This window comes from Rhinoraja longicauda, chromosome 26 (genome assembly GCF_053455715.1).
Source record: "Rhinoraja longicauda isolate Sanriku21f chromosome 26, sRhiLon1.1, whole genome shotgun sequence".
Taxonomy (NCBI): Eukaryota; Metazoa; Chordata; class Chondrichthyes; order Rajiformes; family Arhynchobatidae; genus Rhinoraja; species Rhinoraja longicauda.
The window spans coordinates 24,864,111-24,886,832 of record NC_135978.1 but is presented as its reverse complement, the minus strand read 5'-3'; the positions used below and the strand labels follow the sequence as shown (position 1 = coordinate 24,886,832).

Here is a 22,722-nt window from a genome sequence, read left to right as displayed (position 1 = left end):
GTCGCTTGTTTGTGTGACAAACTCCGGAAGACCATGTGCTGCGTTTGGATGCTGGTTTCCCAGTGTATAGCCTTCTAGTCATAATAAATTAGAGAACACAACTGGTCTTCTGTGTGTGTGTGTGGGAGAGAGAGAGAGATTGATCCATCTAACACCATGAGATCAAGTTGCAATTCTTCCTTACTCCTGCTCTCTTTTGGTTCCAAACTCTCCCATTTTGTTTGTGAATTGAACAGAAGTCCATATAAACATGCAATTAAAGTGCTTGGGTGGTAGGTGCTGCTATGTTTAAAAATAAAATGTTGGTTTGCTCTAATTCTTGATGTACATGGTGGAGGAGTAATCTGAGATGGCTGACCATCTCTGTTGCAGTTTCTGAGTTTCTGCTGCAACTCTACAACTGGTTGCAAGAAAAGTGTGCATGCTATCATAAAAACCTAATTATAGGAACAAGCCACTTGACTCCCCATACCTCCTTTACAATTCATTAAAATCACAGCTGAACTTGGACCTCTGTGCCACTTTCCTCCCTTGGCCTTTGGTTCAAAGATTAATCAATTTCCAAATATTATTTCTTCATATTGTGCATATTTCGCTAGCTGATCAATGTGTCTAACCTGCATTGTTGCTACTCCCAGGTTGAATAACGGAGATCCTTTGTGTACCAATACCTACATTGACGACTGCATCAGTGCTACCTCCCATCCTGCACTCAAATTCACTTGGACCATCTCCGACATCTCCCTACCGTTTAACAAGGATAGAGTCCCCCTTGTCCTCACCTTCCACCCATCAGTCATCGCATACAGCACGTAATCCTCCGACATTTTCGGCACCTCCAATGGGATCCCACAACTAGCCACATCTTCCCATCTCCACCCCTTTTTGCTTTCCACAGAGACCGTTCCCTCCACAACTCCCTGGTCAACTCGTCCCTTCCCACCCAAACCAACCTCTCCCCAGGTACTTTCCCTTGCAACCGCAGGAGATGCAACACCTGTCCCTTTACCTCTCCCCTCGACTCTGTCCAAGGACCCCGACAGTCATTTTAGGTGAGGCAGAGGTTCACTTGCACCTCCTCCAACCTCATCTACTGTATCCATTGTTCTAGGTGTCAACTCCTGTATACCGGCGAGACCAAGTGCAGGCTCGGCGATCATTTTGCTGAACACCTCCACTCAGTCTGCCTAAACCTACCTGATCTCCCGGTTGCTCAGTACTTTAACTGTCCCTCCCATTCCCAATCTGACCTTTCTGTCCTGGGCCTTCTCCATTGTCAGAGGGAGGCCCAGTGCAAATTGGAGGAAGAGCACCTCGTATTTCGCTTGGGTAGCTTACACCCCAGCAGTAAGAACATTAACTTCTCTAACTTCAAGTAGCCCTTGCTTTCCCTCTCTCTCCATCCCCTCCCCCTTCCCAGTTCTCCCACCAGTCTTACTGTCTCCGACTGCATTTTATCTCTGTACCGCCCACTCCCCTGACATCAGTCTGAAGAAGGGTCATGACCCGAAACGTTACCCATTCCTTCTCCCCAGCGATGCTGCCTGTCCTGCTGAGTTACTCCAGCATTTTGTGTCTATTCTATTGATTACCTATTCTTTATTCTGTGGTATGTCATGCAAACTTGAATTCATGGAATTCTGTTGCAGTTTGGTCTTCATTCAGGTGAAAATCATTTAGGGTGTCAGCAGGCAAGTCGCTTGCTGCAGAATACCTGGGCGTTGACTTCCTCTTGTGTCGCCATATTTATTTGGTTGAATTTGGTCAATGGCCCCCAGGATATTGATGATGAGGCACTTGAGAATGATAATGTCTCTAATTGTACTGGGGAGGTTGTTTGACTCTTGGATGTCATTGATGCATGGCACTTTCCTAGATTGAATGTAACCTGCTGCCTATCGGCTCATAGACACAAAATGCTGGAGTAACTGAGCGGGACAGACAGCATCCCTGGAGAGAAGGAAAGGGTGATGTTTGGGGTAGAGTCCCTTCTTCAGACCTATCAGCACATGCCTGCTTACTGTCTAGGCCTTACTGCATTCAGGCAGTTTCTCAATCCTGATCCTTGTTTGGACAACGGATATCAGAAAGAATTTTAGAGTATAATTGTCTTATGAGAAACTTTGATTCGGCTTCTGTATTTTTAAGTGCTAAGATGGTTTAAATATGCACAGCTGAATAGTAGAGCATCTTCACGATTGTCTCATGAATATAATTGTACATAGATGGAGAGAAAGGGAAAATGTTGTTACGTGCATATTTGTTGCTTGCTTTACGTATACTGAGATCTAAAATAGGTTGGTAACTTAGATTTCTTCACTTAACATCTTTTGGATATTTTAATCAATCTTGCAACAGTAATCAAACCAGTTATTTATCTGTGAAACAATTTTCCTGATTGGATCATATTCCCAATTGAAGTGGGAATATGATCCCACTTCACATGAAATGGGTGACATTAGTTGGTCTCAACCCTCCCTGAAGGATGGATAATGCTGCTTAACTTGGTTTTCTTCAAACTTGATTTGTTGCACAGAACTCTAAAACTGTTCCATAGAACTATCTATTTAAAGATTTCTTCCAATATTCCTCAGTTGAAATGAAAATAAATACAGAAACATGTTGGTTGGCTTGGTAAGGGAGTGCATCTAATAATTTGGTACATTTTGAAATATTTATTTTAAATATCTCTTCCGTCTTCATTTTTCCTGTTTCCTATCTTGGCTTCTGCAGAGATTGGCCATTGAACTTTCGCGTAACAGAGCCTCTCATAGCTTGTCACCACCAAATGTACACTTGAGCTCACAAAACAATGACTGCTTGGATACCAGGACAAAAAAGCTCATTTGTAATGAAGATCTGCCAGCAGAGGGGGCTTGTTCTGTTCTAGCCATCAGCCTGGTCAAGGAGGAGGAGGAAGAGGACAAGACTCCACAGGATGACTCAAACGTAGGTGATTAGTTACAATTGAGAAACCTTTGACAATCTTTCAATTCTAAGTGTAAAATCTTCCAAACTAATTCCAGGTTGAGTCTTGAGAGAATAAATAATTTTGAGTGTCTCAATATCATGGTACGGTCAAATATTCCAAACTGCTCTGGAGAAGACCACACAAATACTTGTCCAGCACAGATGGGTACATCATCTGCAAAGCTCTATACTGCAAGAAGTTGACACTTGGCCCATGTTTTTCTCTAGCAATTGTGATGAAGTGATAAATAAGCATTTGCATCAGGTTTTTGGGTAAAGTAAATGTATGTGGCTGTAGAAATCAGATGTCATATTTGCATTGAGCAATATTGGTATCCCTTCAAAAGAATAAAGTGCCACGAGCTGTGAGTATATAGGGGACTGTTGCATGGAATGAGAGTGATTGAACTGATGCAACAATTCACTATCATGTGTCCATGCTTTCTTTTTTTTTTTTTTAATGTTTGAAACCGCTAAAGTCCCTTCAACCAGAAGTTGGCAAAGCCTTCTTTCTGCCTGCTAAAGGAGTCCTTTTCTCTGGGAATTGTTCAGACAGCTCATCTGAGAATAGTGTGTTTGTTCTGAAATGCCTTTCAATCATTGGGTGATTTTTCAATATACTTGCTTGGAACACTTCAAAATATAAGCAAAGTCCTTAAAGTACATTAAGGAAATGTTAGAAAAAAACATGAGGGACTTTAACAAGACAAATTTGTTTTATTTAGCATGATCTTTCTGATGGTGATTTGGACATAGAATTCCTCACAGTAGATGATGAATTGAACCAACTTGATGGCAGCAGCTCATCTGCTAGTTCCTCCGCAACGAGTAATACAGAAGAAAATGACGTCGACGAGGAAACTATGCAAGTATTTTCTCATTAGTCTCTTATTTATTGACAGTACTATTATCCACATGTGTTGAAACACTAATGAACATTGGTATGCTTTTACATCTTTAACTTTATGATAAGGTGGACCATTGAAATGCTCTTTAATTCTGATTGTAGATCATATATGTCTATAAAAGAGGGGTTATACTTGCTTTATAATTTACATGCTTGGGTGCCTAATGAAGATTCTTATTAAAGGTATAGTGAATGGTTTTACTTGGTATGTTATCCAAATAGATTGGATAAACTATACACAGATCCTTGAGTATAATAGGGGGATACAGAGTGCCGACTGCAGTTCAGCATTGTGGCACATCAGTTCCATAGACAAATCCCAATGTCGTCAGTGGGGTGGAGAAGAATCGAACATTACCCTCGCTTATGGAAGGACCATTCAGAAGCCTGATAACAGGCAAAGAAGCTGTTCCTGACGTTACAACGGCAGTTTTGTCATCTGGTACATTCCAGTATAGTCTGACTAGAGTATTTGACAGCTCACCCCCTCCATGACACTCTGGTCAACCTGAGGAGTGCCTTCAGCAACAGACTGGTTCCACTGAGATGCAGGACAGAACACCACAGGAGACCTTCTTCCCTGTGACTATCAAACTGTACAACTCCTCCCCCTTCTGTCGTGGGGCAGACTGAGACTGACTCCCCCCACCCCCCACTCCGCAATCTTTTCACTCCCAAATCCTTTCCACTCGTCATTTTAATTTAATGTATTTTGTGTTTTTATGACTGTTGGCAGATCAATTTCCCTCCTGGGATAAATAAAGTTCTGTCGTATCGTACCGACTCTGCGGATCCATGTACTGTTATTTACCTGATGAAAAAACTGACCATGGTAACAAGAATCTTAATGGGGGAAAACTATTACTTGCAGGTAATCTCTGCAATTTACAAAGGAATGTGGGAGGGGAAGAGGGCTGGAGTCTCTCGATGGAAAAAAACGCCCCTCCAGTTATAGTACTGGCATTTGCAGGAAAACCTCGGGTTGAACATTAAACTGCTTTCAGAAAAAGTGGTGGCATGGTACTTCAATTTACTTGGATTTTCTGGGAGGAAATGAGAAGTTTGATATCTAGTTTAATATCCAGTAATCCTGATGGAAAGAGTTGGGTTTGTCGATCAGATGAACTTTTAAACTGCAAGAATTTCCTCGCACAAGGTTGTAAAAGTTTGCTGGTGCTCACTAATCTGTACCTAGTCTGAATCGATCACGTCACCAGGCACCTATGAAAATTTCACTTATCATTATTTGCAAAATCATGATTTGATTAACATCCATAGTTACTGGTCTTGTGGCTGTATGGAGTTGCTCCCGACAGAAAAAGGTTGGGAGATATTATACCACCTGTTCGGTCCACATCTATCTATATACTAAAACTCTTGTTTGTTTGTTCCTGAACTACAGCCAAAATGGTACATGATACTGTGCCAATTTTAGGCCCACCTTACTCACCATTTGCTTACCCACCTTACTCATCATTTGGTTTGAAATCGGTGTTATATTTTTAAAGTTATTCACGTTTTAAAGTTTAAATCTATCTCCTCGGGGGAGGGGGAGGAAGGGAGGATAAGGGGGGTTGAGGGGGATGGAGTCGGGGGGGAGAGGGAGGGGTGAGTGGAGGGAGGGGGCGAGAGGGAGGAGGAGGAGGTGGGAGGAGGGGGGGGGGAGTGCTGCATCAATGCAGGAGAGGTTTGGGCCCGACGGGTCCACTTGGTCTAGTTATTGACTAATAATGAGCCGGAGGAGGTAGGTCTGACAATAACGAGTTTTGGGAGGAACATTCCACTTGAGTACTTTCACAAAGCTAATATTATTGCACCCAAAATAACAGATTGTGGGTTACTCATTAATGTTGATATTACATGAACTGCAAATTGTACTCCAGTCTTTTTTTGCTTGTGTTGATCCCATATACTTAGTCTGATTTCTTTTTTAAAGTTTGGGATATTACATGAAGCCCAACCAAGATCTTTTCAACCTATTACTTTTCAGGTCTGGGGAGAATGATGTTGAATACAGTAACAATATGGATTTGGAAGAAGGAGAGTTGGCTGATTCAGCAGGAGCTTCTGGTAATTCACGTTTAAATTATTTTTTGCTTGGAATGTTGTTGGAGGTGATGGTGGTGGAATTATTATCTTGCAACTGATGTTTTATCAACTTGGTTCATGAATCAGATCTAATCCTACCAATAAACAAACTATTAGTTTATTTTCTTCACCCCTTCATTGCTATTGAAGCAGCTTAAGTTAGCCTTACGGTTTATTGTACAAAGGAGCAGGAGTAGCCCATTTGGCTCCACATTCAATTAGATCATGAATATCAGCATAGTATTTGTATCTAATAATAGCTCTGCTCAAGGCAAAACCCAATCATTGCCCAGTTTGGAAAATTCAAGTGGGTCTTTCACCTCTGGCTTTCAGCCTCGGTTGCTACTTTGGTGAAGAGTTCTAGATTTCCACCATTCTTTGTGCATGCAGAAAATGTGGTTTCTGATATCCACTAAAGAAAAAAAATCGTCTTCATCTTCCCTATTTAGCTGTTTTAGTCACTGTAAACACTTTAATTGTATCCCCGTTCTGAGCTCAAAAGAAATCCAAGTGCACCCTGTCTTTGCTGTGCAATCCCTATGTTTCGGCATTCATATTGTACTTATTTGTACACCTGTATTTAAATTATTGGTGCTTGGTAACAGTAGAGATTTATTTTGTTCTACATCTGAGTAATTTACCACCAATAGCACTTCCCCATTGATCCAAACTTTAATGACAGCCTCCAGCCAGATACTTTGGACCTCTTGAAAATTAGAACACTGGTGACAGTAGGTGGTTTTCAGAATTGGATGGAGATTGCATCTTACTTTCATTAACATCAGGAGATTGGTGGGGGAACATTAATCTGTTTATCAAAAGTGCCACGCCTTTTTATACCGTGCTTAATCAGAGATGTGAACCGAAATGTAATTCTGTTTAAAAAATCTATTTATCTCTCTGCTATAAAATATGTGCTACAAATATAATAGTAAATCAGCTTTTAATCAAGATAGATAGAGATATAGTTTGAGTTGAGCCATTCATCAAAAATGAATCCATCATTATGTCAAGTAGTGATTTGAGTGCTGCATATTTCAAGTATATTCAGTTTGTACTTGAAGCATTTTAATTGCACAGTAAGATTCATTTGAAAGAATAATTTTAATTAAATGTGAAATTCCCTAGCTTCCTTTCCCAACCACATCGAATTATGTGAGTCAGGCAAGTGATTTGCTTCATGCTGGTCTTTTTCTGAGAGGATAACAGCCAGTAGTATTTTCTCGATCCTTGAGGAAATGCCTAGCTTGACGTTCAATAGGTTGAATGTTGAATTTTCCAATTTAAAGGAACCCATACCCCTGGCACTCCCCTCCCATACATGCTCGTGTTCTTTGTTTCATTTTTGCTTTCTCCCTTTGCTCATCCATCCCATCTCTTTCCACCCTCAAGCATCCCTGGTTCCATTTACCACCCCTACCCCCCTTCCCAATCATCTCCTCACCAGCTGTTCCACCTGGAACCTACCAGCTTCTATCCCAAACAACCTCTGCCACACCTGCACATTCTGTTGAACTGGCATTCATTCTTGTTTCTCTCAGTCCTGATGCAGGCTCTCAAATCTCAACTTACTCCTTGTGCCTCCACAGTTGCTATTTGACTAGCTGCTACTTTACTAGCTGCCAGCTTTCTATTTTTGTTTTCTAAATACAATTAGTACCTAGCTATCATGGATTTGTGTACTTAAATGCCCAGTTATTTTATTGTGCGTAGTTACTTGCCATCAGTGAAATGTTTAAATTAAGAGCAGGTGACCTTAACAATCAACCACATGGAATTCCATCTGCCACAGTTTAGCCCAATTATTTAATCTGTCCGCATCCCTTATGAAAGTCCTTGTTGCCATCTGTGCATTTTTCTGCATCTACTAATTTAGTACCTACTTACAGACCTATTTTAAATCATTGATGTGCTCGTCAAGAGCTGAAGCCCGAGAAAAGTTTCCTTGGAACAACTTGTCAATTAAATACTTGTCAAATAAATGTCTGAAGAAGGATCCCGACCTGAAACGTCACCTATTTGTTTTCTCTAGAGATGCTGCCTGTCCCGCTGAGTTACTCCAGCATTTTGTGTCCATCCTTTGTCAATTACTTTATGGGGAGGAGATTATTCAACACCAACTCGTGCTGCCTCTCAGAGCAATCCTATTGCTACCATTGTCCCATTTATTTCCCAGTCTTCTATTCTCTATATGTCCATTAACAATCCCTGCTTATTTCACCAATGATCTATACAAAAGATAATTTACAGTAGCAGCTCGTGCATGTTTGAAGTGTGGGAGGTAGATGCAACACATGAGTAAAATTCATTGTTCAATGGGGTAATAAGCAAATTCCACAAAGGCCAGAGGTCAGAATTGAACCTGGGTCACTGTCTGGGTATCTGGCCAGCTGAGAACCTGTGAGAGAGCTGTGGTACCTGCTGTGCCACTCTGCTACCCTTCGACTGCTTGGAGCAGATTTTCTTTTACCACATCCAGTTTTTATGGTGGCGATTAACTCTTTGTCCAATTTTCTATTTAATCTATCAAATGCCCTGTTGAAATCTAGGTGAATAAGGCATGTAGAAGTTCCCAAACTCATCAAGTAATTACATCAAAAATCCAAGTAGATTATCCTTTACAAGTAAATATCAGCACTCTTGAGCACCTGGTACTTAATCCCAGAACAAAATGTGACCTCACCAAAGTTTTATTTAACTTCCCAACTTCTATACTTGATCCCTAACTGATGAAGGCCAGCATACCAAAAGCCTTTTTCATCACCCTGTCCCCTGTGACCCTACACTTGAGGAACAATGTACTTGTATTCCTCGGTCCCTCGGATCTACAACAATCCCCAGGGCCAAACAGTTCACTGAAAGTCCTACCCTGGTTTGACTTTCCAAAAATGCAACACCATGCACTTGCCTGAAATAATCATGTTGTAAATAGTCTTGTTCAGTTTTGGTGAGTTGCCAAGGAGAGGAGCAATGTTGGCAACTGAGTTTGTGAGGCGAATAAAGAGTGCGGTGTGGGTGGGATGGGGGTGTTGGTGTTTGGTTTTAACTTGTGGTTGGGTGTAGTCTGTGTTAATCCCATACCTGATTTCAGAGAAGCAGTCTGTCATTCTTCAGAGTGGAAGGAGTCAAGAGAACCAAGGGTGATTGGAGCTTTGTTTGTCAGCATGCATGTAGATCACTGTTTTTCTTTGATTGCTTTCTCCCTTGTTCTCTGTTGGCATTTTCGTAAACACATCCATTGTGTTTTTTTCAATTTATACATATGATGGGAAATTTCACAGCCTAACAATTCCTGAGTTAGGAATTGTCTCCATAATTCCCTGTTATCTATATGAGTACTATTGTGTGTTTTCAGTTGCTCGTCATTGCTTGGCTACATGTGGAAACATGTCCATCCTATCAATTGCAATTATTGGACTTTTATCATATCATCCTTGACTTTTTCTTATCAACTAGTCGTAATCTTGACATGTGTGTCGTTCTTGTAGATCTGTTTTGTGCGTATTTTCCAATTGTGTTTCTAAAGTGGGGATTAGAAATTTGCTTGGTAGCTGGCTAGTGTTATTGGCTCTTTTAACTAGTGCTTTTGAAGAATCACCAAATGACACAATACAGTGACGTTGGCTTAAAAGCCAAAAAACTAGGGGCTGGAAATAATCTTCAGATCAGACAGCATCAGTGAGGTGGGAAACAGAATTAACAGTTTTAGTTGGTGACCTTTAACCAGAATCTGCACAATTCATTTTTGGATTTCCCTGTAGTTCTGTTTAAAGGTCACTGTCTCCACAGATGCTACAGGACCTGCTGAACCTGGAATTTTCTGTTTGTATTGCAGTGAGCAAGATGAGTTCATGTTACAGAACATGGCACACTGGTCATTATGAGACAATAAAGAACTCCGTGCCAGGGAGTCCAAAAGTAACTTCATGAGGATAAATAATGTAGAAAGCAAATAAACTGGAAGTTTAATTTTCAAACTTGATTTGTCATTGTATGAAAGTATGGTGGATGAGAGAAGTATCTGTGAAATATACTATTTTCACATCCAGTGTGGTTTTGTTTTGTGGTTCATTCTCTTTCAAGACTTTTGTGTGCGGAATGGAGACACGAGCAACTGAAGATGCTGGTATCTTGAGCAAAACACAAAGTGCTGGAGTAAATCAGTGGGTCAGGTAGCATCGATGGGCAGACAATATTTTGACTCTGGGACCCTTCTTCAGACTCAAGAAGTCAACACCAATTCAAGATGGTCTGAAGAAGGGTCCTGACCTGAAACACTGCTTAGTCTATTCCCTCCTGAGATGCTGCCTGACCCATTGAGTAACTCCAGCCCTTTGTGTTCGCGTATTGAATGTTCTCCACAGCTCTCAACTCCACTGTGTTTTCTCCCCTGAAAAATGTGCAGTTACGATAGTAATTGTTTTGTAGCATGTTATTTCGTGTTACCATACCATACCATACCATACACATACAGCCGGAAACAGGCCTTTTCGGCCCACCAAGTCCGTGCCGCCCAGCGATCCCCGTACATTAACACTATCCTACACACTAGGGACAATTTTTACATTTACCCAGCCAATTAACCTACATACCTGTGTTTACTTCTCTTTAAATGTGATTTGGATTAGCTTCATTGGCACCTTGTTAGGAATTTCATATTATCACATTCATTGTGTGAGCAAATTATTCAGACTCTTGACACTTTTGACTGGTAAGTTTTTTTTTTTTTGCCACTTGTCAACTGGTGGAAATGATACTTTTTGGTTTGCACTGAATTTGTTTAAATTAGACTTTAATGAGAGAAATAATATTGTAGACTTGGTACATATTGATTTCCAAATTTTCTGTTGAAACTTTTTTTGGTTGCAACCTCTCCCTTTTCGGATCCTAATCTCTAAAGGCATTGTGCAGCCCCTGAGGTTGAGAAATGTCCATACACAATTCAAAATCAGCACTTTCCAATTTAAGTCCTGCTGAAGGGACCTTTCCATGCATTTGAGGAATGAAGTTTGCTTTTGGGTGCCTGAGAAGTGAAGCATTTGTTTTGTGATGTGCACGTGTTTTATTTTAAAGAAAATTGCCAGACAAGGGCTTAGTTTTAGCTGATGAAAATCGGCTAATGCAACTGTTAGGAGTGGAAGTAAGCCAATATGAGCAGGGACAATATATTGACAAGAAAAAAGCTGAAGCAATGTTTGCAGTGTGAACATACCAGTAAGAAACTTGCACAAATTATTATGGTCAAAAATGTGAGCTACTTACACCTGGGCAATTGCTTTAGATGTATTATTGCCATTAATTTTGGAATATAAAGAAACTGGATGTTGGAAATCTTGATGTGCGAATACAAGGTGAGTTTCAGTTTTTGTCAGGAAGCAAGTTTTTAATCTGTCTGGGAGAATTTCGCATCCAAAGGGAAATGAGCCCTTAAAGTAAGAAATAGAGTAAAGGGAAGAAGAGGCATAATTGTTGAAATGCCCAATAATTTTTAACTGCTTTTTGTTCTCAGAATACCCATTGCCACTACACCTTTGGTCAATCCATGCAAGTGGTTATTAGTGTGAAATAATGAGGTATCGTGATTATTGTGAAACTTGAATCCAATGTTTTGAGAATATCATGCATGGCTTGAAATTATTTACTAGAGTTTGACATGTCAATTTTACATTTAAAAATAAAGTCTGAACCTACTTTCAGAAGACCTCATTGTTTCCTCCCAATATTCTGTTCTTGCTGTTTGTGTATTTTTGTCATGGTTTTGGTGTGTTTCTGTTCTCCACAGGAGGGATGAACAACCACAATAGGTCTTCAAGGAGGGTAACGGGCAGTCTAACGTCCGCAGCCAGCAGCAGCCTACTTGACATTGACCCTGTCATTCTCATACAGTTGTTGGACTTAAAGGACCGAAGCAACATGGAAAATCTTTGGGGTATTCAGCCCCGTCCACCAGCTTCCCTCTTGCATTCAGCAGGTAATTTAACCGGCCTGTACTTTCTACTCTGATATGTAGGTGATTGAAAGGGCAATTTGTTTTTTTAAAAACCCAGTTCCCAGCTGTAAACAATTAATAAATCCAGCTCCAATTCGGTTGCCATTTTGGTATAAATTGGACTGAGAATGTGGGGCTTACTGGGAAAGATTGATAAACTAAGAAGAATAAATTGGGAATGTGCTTTTTGAATTAGTGGAGGACGGATGGAAGGAAGCTCCTGAAGTTAAGTGGAGGAAGGAACTGCAGATGCTGATTTAAACTGAAGGCAGACACAAAAGGCTGGAGTAACTCAGCAGGACAGGCAGCATCTTTGGAGAGAAGGAATGGGTGACATTTCGGGTCGAGACCCTTCTTCAGGCAGGTTAGGGATTAGGGAAACGAGAGATATAGATGATGTAGAGAGATGAAGAACAATGAATGAAAGATATGCAAAAAAGTATCGATGATAAAGGAAACGGGTCATTGTTAGCTGTTGGGTGAAAACGAAAAAACTAGTGCAACTTGGGTGGGGTGGGGGGGATAGAGAGAGGGGGATTGCCAGGGCTACCTGAAGTTAGGGAAATCAATATTCATGCCACTGGGCTGTAAGCTGCCCAAGCGAAATATGAGATGCTGTTCATCCAATTTACGTTTAGCCTCACTCTGACAATGGAGGAGACCTAGGATGGAAAGGTCTGTGTGGGCATGTGAAGGAGAATTAAAGTGTTTAGCAACAGGGGCGGGAGATCACATAAGTTTAGGCAGACTGAGCGAAGGTGTTCAGCGAAACAATCGCCCAGTCTACGTTTGGTCTCACTGATGTACGAGTCCACATCTTGAACAACGGATACAGTAGATGAGGTTCACATCTTGAACAACGGATACAGTAGATGAGGCCCACATCTTGAACAATGGATACAGTAGATGAGGTTCTTGAGCAGCTGATACAGTAGATGAGGTCCACATCTTGAACAGCGGATACAGTAGATGAGGTCCACATCTTGAACAACGGATACAGTAGATGAGGTTCTTGAACAACATTTTCCCATCTCCACCCCTTTCCGCCTTCCACGAGACCGATCCCCCCGCACCTCCCTGATTAACTCATCCCAAACTACCCCCTTCCCAGGTACCTTCCCCAGCAACACCAGAAGATGCAACACCTGTCCTTATACCTCCTCCCTCGACTTTGACCAAGGACCCCGACAGTCCTTTCAGGTTATGCAGAGGTTCACTTGCACCTCCAACCTCATCTACTGTATCCTTTGTTCCAGGTGTGGACTCTTATACATCGAGACAAAACGTAGACTTGGCGATCATTTCCCTAAACACCTTCACTCAGTCTGCCTGAACCTTCTTGATCTCCCGGTTGCTAAACACTTTAATTCTCCTTCCCATTCCCACACAGACCTTTCTGCCCTAGGTCTCCTCCATTGTCAGAGTGAGGCAAAATGTAAATTAGAGGAACGGCATCTCATATTTTGCTTGGGCAGCTTACAGCCCAGTGGTATGAATATTAATTTTTCTAACCACAGGTAGCCCCAGCATTCCCTCTCGCTCTCTATCCCTCCCCCACCCAAGTCGCACTAGCTTCTTGTTTTCACCCAACAAAGCTAACGATGGCCTGTTTCCTTTATCATCGTTACTTTTTTGCATATCTTTCATTCATTGTTCTTTATTTCTCTACATCATCTTCTATGTCTCTCATTTCCCTAATCCCTAACCAGTCTGAAGAAGGGTCTCGACTCGAAACATCACCCATTCCATCTCCCCAGATATGCTGCTTGAAGTTAAGTACCACGTTAGAACAGTTGGGGTGAATGGGATTGTTTCATTTTGATTCCTGTGTACTGCTTTTTATTTGCTTGTTTGCATCTCTCGGTGTGCAAGTCTAATATGTTATGCCTTCACCTCAACTTCTTTTTGAAGTCATAGTCATAGAGTGATACAGCGTGGAAACAGGCCCTTCGGCCCAACTTGCCCACACTGCCCAACATGTCCCTGCTCCATTAGTCCCACCTGCCTGCATTGGTGAGCCATTTACCTTTGCGGCATTCCTTGGGGTACAACTACTTCCATAGCTAATGGGTTCCAGGATTTTTATCTAGTAACTCTGAAGGAATAGCAAAATCTGGTCAGTGTGTCACTTGGAGAGGAACATGTACATATTAGTGTTCCTTTTGGACCTGTTGTCCTTTTTTTTTTTGTTGCTAGAGACATGGAATTGGAGGTGGTACCAAAATGGCAATTGGTAGTGCAGCAATGCATTTTGTAGATGAAACATCCTGTAACCATGGTGTGCTGATGAAGATGCTGAATGTTCAGGATGGTGGATGCAGGCTGCTTTTTCCTGCAGGGGATGTAACTGCTTTGGTTATAATGTAAACTACACTCCTCCAGACAACTGGAGAGAATACCATTGCACTGCTGCCTTGTGAGATGGTAGACTGATTCCAAGTAGTCGGGAAGTAAGTTTCTCCATAGATTGCCCAAATGGTGTTTGCTTTTATTCCACAATATACACAGATCAGCCAAAACATTATGACCACCTGCTTAATATGCTGTTGGTCCTCCGTGTGCCGCCAAAAGAGCGCCGACCCGCTGAGACATGGACTCTACATGACCCATGTAGGTGTCCTGTGGTATCTGGCGCCAAAACATTAGCTGCAGATCCTTCAAGTCCTGTAAGTTGTGAGGTGGAGCCGCCTTGGTTCCGACTTGTCGATCCAGCACATCCCACAGATGCTCAATCGGATTGAGATCTGGAGAATTTGGAGGCCAGGGCAACACAATGAGCACTTCATCATGTTCCTCAAACCATTCCCAAATAATGAGTGCAGTGTGGCAGGGTGCATTATCCAGCTGAAAGAGGCCACTGCCATCAGGGAATACCATTGCCATGAAGGGGTGTACTTGGTCTCAAAATTGCTTTCTCAATTTTGTCTGTCTCAATTCTTTTCCTTCCTGGCTTGCTTACAATCATTATTATTTTTTAATTTGGAGCTCTTGCTGACCTGAACCCAAGGGTGTTTTTTTTTGTTTTTTTAAGCCAACATGACCTAAACCTGATGCAGGTGATTGGATCTCATCATGGTCAGATAGCAAGCCTCTAGGCCCTGAGGTATTTATAGTATCCAGTACTTGATGTTGATTGGAATTAATTGAATTGCCTGAGGTCTGCTTGTGTGTTTGAGAACCTTGTAACCTGGTGTCAAGACGACAACCTTTCTCTCAGTGTCAGCAAAAACAAAGGAGATAGTGATCGACTTCAGGAAGCAAAACTGCGCACAAACAAGGTTGAAGTAGAAATGGTTGAATGCTTCAAGTTCCTAGGAATAAATATCACCAGTAACTTGTCCTGGACTAACTATATTGAAATGTCACCCATTCCTTCTCTCCAGAGATGCTGCCTGTCCTGCTGAATTACTCCAGCTTTTGTGTCTATCTTCAATGGCCTAGAAAGCGGTATACTGTGGGCGGCTTGATTTGAAAACATGTAGTCTTTCTGCTGACTGGATAGCATGCAACAATATAAGTTTGTCACTGTACCTCGGTTCATGGTGTCAACTAAACTAAATGTGAAATGTGCCTTAATTTAACGTTGCTCTCTTGGTGTCTGCGAGCACGTCATGCTTTACCGCTCTGAGCTGGTGTCCACCATTATTCCATATGAGAAAGTTTGCCATTTTTAAGTTGATGTAATGGACTGCATACCATTGATTGTGAGATTCCATTGCACTACTTGTAGCATGGTGTTACTTCTACTTAAAATACATGTGTTAGAGCTTCAAGGTGACCACTAGTTTTTGAGAACATTTGATGATGGTCTTCATGCTTTCTGTACTGCTTGTTGATCTTTTGTTATTCCCCAGGTTATTGGTAATGGTAGTGTGAAAGATGTGCTATATATTATTAAATTAACAAGTTATAGTGGAGTTTGCACGTTCTCCCTGTGAATACAAGGGTTTCCTCCTCAACATCCCTAAGACGTGTGGGTTTGTAGGTTATTTGGCCTCAGTAAATTCCCCCTAGTGTGTAAGGAGTGGATGAGAAAGTGGGATATCATGGAATTGGATGAACAGGTAATTAGTGGTTGCCATGGGCCAAAGGGCCTGCCTTCATTACTATATGTCTAAACTAAACTAGTGCAATAGCCTTCTGCTACTTCTGAAGCCTCACAAAATCTTAAGGATGCCCAATTTTGAGTTGCTTGATTTGTTTTGAATACATTAAAGTTTGATGGTAGTGCGGCAGAATGTAAAGAAGGGAGCTGTATGAGAAAACTGTTTTGCTTCTATTCCCCTCATCAATTGATCCATCCATCCCCTTGCCACCTATTGCAAATCCTGTCTGAAAGTGTAGTCCTTCAAGGTTTGATGATGCTGATGAGCTACCTGGCAATGGCCATTAATGTTTGCCACCCAGATCCATTCTGTGTCCTTGCATCTTCTGTGTGGTATTCAATGTTGAAGAGTGATGATTCATCAGCTGATGAAATGGCTCTTGTTTGACCTGTCGCCATGCGATTTTGTGGAATGCAAAGTCAACAGCAAGGATCACGCCTTTGCCATTTATGCTGGCACTTTAGTAGCACAGTGAGAGACTTTATGCTGGCACTTTAGTAGCACAGTGAGAGACGGTGCTTCTCCAGGAATTTATAAATAGGTCTGTGCTGTAAATTCATTGCGTTTCTCAGTAACTCAATGACTTGGTCCTCTCAGCTGGTAAATCATTGTAGTGACCAGAATGATCACGGACTCTGGAGCATGATTGATTTTGATAAAATTGAGCTTTTTTTTTCCAGACTGATAAGTGCAACTCCCCAGTTATTTAAATGCTCGCAAGTTTTGAAAGGCAAGTAAAGACTTGGTGTTTTGTTTTGCCTCATTAGGAAGTGAGCCTTGCATTTATACAGTGTCTTTCAATACCTTTGGGTGTTCCACAGTGCTTTACAGCCAGTAAAGCACTTTAAAAGTGTAGTCATTGTTGTAATTATAGGAAAAGCATCATTAGTGCACGATAAATTTGCTGCAATGCTCTTGATGATTAGGAACTTCCAGGCTATTCCTTCATAACTTTCATTTTTATTTTTTCTCTATGAACGAGATTGCATGTCAGACAGCCTTATGGCACAGAAGAAGGCAGATTAGCGCTTAATTCTCTTCTGCACCAATGCCTCTCTCCCCAAATTGTTATATAGCAAACTACGTATGCTTAATTGAAGCCACTAGCTCAGTGGTGCAAGGTTCCATCATGTTAAGGGACATGCCCACAGCTATCCTTTCATCTGTGACACTAGGTTATAACAAGTGATGAAGAAAGTTTGTGCAGCTGAAATCTTTTTTTTTCCTTCAGAGTCCATTATTAGATATTTTGGTGAAATTTAGTAACTGGAAGTATGCTTTTCAGATCCATAGGTCTTTGTAGGTTCGATCCTCTGCATTCGTATCTTCCTTGTAACATCTCAACCAATCAAAAAAGCTTTCTATTTGTTTCACCCATAGCTGCTCAGCTAACTTATTCTCAAATAATTCCTGGCGTAGCAAGTCCCATGTAATGACCATCCGAATTCTCCGGATTTACTTATCACTCGCTTGTATTTTTAACTCCCAATTTTGGACTTGCCCACAAATAAAACATCTTTAATGTTGTCCAATCTATTCACAAATTTGAAATCCTCCATTCATGTTGCTTCCTACTGATAGCTATGTTGTGTGTGTATATATATGTATATATCCTAGGTTATATGCATTTATTTACTCAATGCCAGGAAAATGTGTTATTTAATATTAATATTGCCCTGTGGCACAATGGTAGAGTTGCTGCCTCATAGGACCAGAGACCAGGATTCGATCCTGACGATGGGTGCTGTATGTGCAGAGTTTGTATGTTCTCCTAACTACGTGGGTTTACTCTGGGTGCTCCGGATTCCTTCCACATGCCATTCCTCCCACTCACAGGTTTGATGGATAATTGGTTTCGGTAAATTGCCCCGAGTGTGTAGGAGTGATAGCGTGTACGGGTGATTGATTGTCGGCGTGGACTCAGTTGGCCAAAGGGCCTGTTTCCACGCTATATCTCTAAACTAAACTAATATCTAATTTCCTGACTCATCTGAGCCAGCAGTATGGGGCTGTGATGAGATTTGTCTGCTTTGCTGCTTCCACCAAAGCATTTTTAAAAATAACTGAGTTTGAACTGCATCGAACACTAGGTTAAACCTCAACTTTATGCTGAGTGAGCTAAATACTGAGTGACCATAGAAAGACTAAAGCTAATCTCTGCTCCCTTTGAGGGTGAGAAAATTGGCACTTTGAAGCTTTTAAGTAAGGGAAGAGGTTTTAAAGAATATCTAAGGAGGAAGTTATAATTATTTTCTTTTGTAAATAGCTCAATGCCGTAAAGACCGTGACCAGCGGAGACAGCAATCTGTACGTCGCTCACCACCTGATTCTGGCGTCCTGAAGAGGTTGAAGGCTCAAATGGCTGAAGTCAGGAGCAAAATGTCTGAAGTCAAAAGCCAAATGTCTGAAGTGAAAAATAACACCGTGCCTTGTGGAGATTTGGGGTCAAACTACATTGCTTATGCAGGAGAGCAGCTACCACAGGGGTCCTGCGGAATCACCGGCATCCGGAGGCATGAATCGGGGCTGGACCTCTTTTCCAATTACATAACCTTTGGTGAGTGAATTAGTGATGTTGTTAATGATGCTACCACAGGTGTATAATTTCTCTTTATTAAGAGAAAATGCTCAAAATTAAAAGCCACATCACTTGACTATTGGGGGGAAAAAAGATCCAAAGCCTTAATGCCATTTTCAAAGTTTATTTGGTCATGTGCACACCATTCAATTTCTCGTGTTTGCTTGAATAGTCTATACCTCGATGGTACGAACATTGAACTATCCAATTTTTAGTAACTTCCCGCCTCTCTCCTGTATTTTCCTTTTGGTTTAGCATTTTCACACCCCTTGGCCTATTTCCATCCACCTAGTTAACACTCTTTTCACCAGCACGCACCCTCCATCTGCTATTCACCTCTCCATTAATCATTAGGACCATCCTGATTTCACCCCCATCCCCAGTGCACTAATGATCTTTCCCTTCCGTCTCACCACTCCGCTAAATGTTTGATATCTTCCCTCTCCACTTTCAAGCATGATGTAGCGTTTCATTTTGAAACATTGACCTTTCCTTGCCAGCATGGATGCTGCTCGACCAGCAGACTGTTGCTCAGAGTAGTCTGTCTGTTTTGAGAGTCCGATGTCAGACACATGACCTGCCTATTTGAGTTGACTTGATGTAATTAGCTTTCAGTGCTTGGAATGTGGACCTGGGAACATGGCTTGCTTATTCATCCACTGAATTTGAAGGATTTTGCAGGCATTGATTTAATTCCACCATTTTCTTGAGTTGCCTGCTATTGGAGGTCTCAAAAAATCTACGAGGATTGGGATCAGTGACTATCCAATAGGTCCTGAATTTTGTGCCATGTTGGAGGTATCGATCTTAGAACATTTAATCTCAATCAAGCAAGTTAACTGCTGGCGCATTGTTGTTCATATCAAATTTCATCGTTGATGTTGACCTCTGCCAAGAGGAATGGGAGGTGGCCATATTTTCCAGTATCATGAACCTATATTGGCAGAAGGCGGTATGATGTAGTGGGCCTGTCTATTGTGGATGACGAGTATAAAGTTAGTAGAGGATCCGAGTATTGTGGATGCCAAGTATAAGCTGTCATCTTGAGCAAAACCCAAAGTGCAGAAGTAACTCAGCAGGTCATGCACCATCTGTGGAAGGAATGTATAATGACATTTTGTGTTGGAAAGTTTCAGACAGCAGCATCTTCAGCTCCTTATGTGTCATCTTGTATGCTTCAGTGAGCACGTCAGCACTAAAGTGGAGCTTGTCTTTTGAGTGCATGAAAATGAATCGTCCGTATGCTGCAGCTCACAGCTGAGGTTTGGGTGATCTGATTCTGAAGTGTAGTTACCATAGTTTGAACAGTTGTCTGTTAGCTCCACTCTACGCCAAGATGAGTATTGTGGTGAGAAAGGTGTAGCAAAGTGTCGGGGCAATGATTGACGCTGGGTTCAATCTTCAACTTGCAGCCCACAAAAAAAATCCAGTTTGTCCGCTGATTATGGAGTGCCCTGAAGTCTACTATAATGACTCACTGCTTGCCTTCTCTGCCAAACAAAAACTAGCATTGGTTTGATCAAACCAGTTCTAGTTCTTTCAGCCAAAGCCATCAAAGAGTGGTGAAAAAATAACTTTTGTGTTTCTTATCTGAAACAGGATTACCAGAAAACTCATGATTTAAAGATGTAAATGTCACAATCATAACACAATATTCAAACGTAGGAAGAAAATAAGGCAAGAAATCGTTTCAGAAGTTTGGGGTGTCATTATTTCTGTAATATTCATTTCTCATCCCCAGTGGTCATCTATGACTGGTGGGAATCTCAGATTTGACTGGTAAAAGTGATGATTAATTTTATGTGTGTAGAGGACCAAGGATTGACCGACCATTCAAGTCAAGAATTTGCCCTAGATCTTTCAGTTAGAATTTCCAGGTTAACCTGGTCACTGTCTTTTGTTGCCACCATAGGTGTGATTTGAGCTTCTATTTTTTTTTTCTTTTTGCTTCAACTTTAATTGGACTAATTAACCCAGCTGGGAAAAAACAGTAGACATAAAGGAATGCAGGTGCTGGTAAACAAAATAGACACCGTGTGCTGGATAATTTGGCGACGTTTTTAGGTCATGTTCTCCAGAGATGAATGCCCGAATGGGCTTGTATACACTGGAATTTAGAAGGATGAGAGGGGATCTAATTGAAACATATAAGATTATTAAGGGATTGGACACATTAGAGGCAGGAAACATGTTCCCGATGTTGGGGGAGTCCAGAACCAGGGGCCACAGCTTAAGAATAAGGGGTAGGCCATTTAGAACGGAGATGAGGAAAAACTTGTTCATCCAGAGAGTTGTGAATCTGTGGAATTCTCTGCCACAGATTCTCTGGATGCTTTCAAGAGAGAGTTAGATAGAGCTCTTAAAGATAGCAGAGTCAATGGATCTGGGGAGAATGCAGGAACAGGGTACTGATTGTGGACGATCAGCCATGATCACAGTGAATGGTGGTGCTGGCTCGAAGGGCCGAATGGCCTACTCCTGCACCTATTGTCTATTGTCTATTGACTCACTGACTTGCTCCAGCATTTTGCATCATTTATTTTGGGTGAAAGGCAGTGACTGGGTCAGTACAATGATATTTTCCCAGCAATTCCTTTGTCTCCCTGACAGTGACCACATTTTCTGGTGACTATGAAAATAATGCTCATTGATTAAAATCCTGTCATTGCGTCGCAGATGATGGCTGTTAATTTAACTAATTGTTCTTTTTGGCTTGATTTGTGTTGGTCATTACTTGGAATGTCAAGGAATTTAGTTAGTCATCATCTGTGCAGCCAAGATATAATAGAGGAGGATTTTTCAACCTTTTAACCTACATAATCCATTGTGGTGCCAACGAAGCAACTTGGAAACTGAATCACAATCTTTTCTGAAATTGTGTGATTCTGTAATTGACATGCTGCTTCCAGTATACACTGTGAACCATGTTGTATTTCCTGTTTTCTCAGTAGTAGAGTGACAAATCTGAATGACTACTTTTAATCAATTTTATCCTTCCCAGTTCAAGGAGACTCAATTATAGGAAACTTCTCCATTACCTTGCCTGAGTGACGTCAGTGGGTTAGTAGGTTACTTTTAATTAGGCGACATGGTATCCAAGTGTGAATGCTTCTCGAGCAGCACTCCACATAGGGGTTGCCAGCAAATGTCAGGGGATATTCACACAAATTAGAAATCGTCTTTTTCTCTTCCCTCCGTAAGTAGAGTGCTGGAGGCTGTTGCCGTGCCCCAGCTGGTGCAGCACCTGAGTACAGCTAATGGGACAGGACTGGAGTCAAACCTATCACCACCTGGTGTGTGACTTCACATCTTCAGCACCTTGCTCCAAAAACTTGAGAAGATCGCATCTGTTTAAAAGTCAAAATGAATCTATTATCACATTACTGTGCAAGCAGACCTGGAGAGTAGAAACAAGGAACTGCAGATGCTGGTTTGCATAAAATGACAGTGCTGGAGTAACTCAGCGGGTCAGACAGCATCTCTGGAGAACATCAATAGGCAATGTCTTGAGTCGGGACCCTTTTTCAGAAGTGTTCTGACCAGAAACCCGCCTATCTATTCTTCAGAGATACTATCTGACCCGCTGAGATACTCCAGCTCTTTGTGTCCAAACTTACATGGACTCTTTGATTCGAGTTGAAACTTGGCTTATCTATTTTGTTTAGATAAAAATGAATACAGCTTATATGTACAACATGCATACAAAAAAAATGCTATGAACATAGAGCACTAGACAATAAATGTTCAAGTGTTGGATGGAATTTCATGCTTAGTGATCGGATTGCAGTTACCTGGGAAACGGGACTGATTTGCTACAGAGTACATTCTAGTGAGCACTCTGTTTTGGTTTCTTCCTTCTGACATCAAAACTATAAATGTTCAGAGAGCATAGATTTGATTTGCTGAACATTTCAGGGGAACCTTGTGAAAATGGTTATTTAAAAAAAGAGAAAGTGCTTAATCCATAACCAGTTAAGATGCTGATGTACTTTGTTGTCGATAAATGAGCTTGTCAGCTTTTGCAAAAGATTCAAAATATTTTTGGCTTGGATTCTCGTGGAACTTTTAATTTTTGATTCCCAGC

The 22,722-nt window shown here is 41.3% G+C and overlaps 1 protein-coding gene across 12 annotated transcripts in view; it reads left to right on the top strand.

The window, feature by feature from the left end:
- Positions 1-22,722, top strand: part of trim37 (tripartite motif containing 37) — an 88,251-nt gene that overhangs the window by 46,618 nt on the left and 18,911 nt on the right. For all 12 annotated transcript variants that reach the window (XR_013548956.1, XM_078422669.1, XM_078422673.1 and 9 more), the window contains exons 16-20: positions 2,734-2,949; positions 3,696-3,835; positions 5,868-5,947; positions 11,748-11,936; positions 18,327-18,617. Coding sequence is in view for 11 of the 12 variants with exons in the window: in XM_078422669.1 (XP_078278795.1) it covers positions 2,734-2,949; positions 3,696-3,835; positions 5,868-5,947; positions 11,748-11,936; positions 18,327-18,617 (916 nt within the window). In the remaining variant the exon portion in view is untranslated. The remainder of the gene's footprint in view (positions 1-2,733; positions 2,950-3,695; positions 3,836-5,867; positions 5,948-11,747; positions 11,937-18,326; positions 18,618-22,722) is intronic.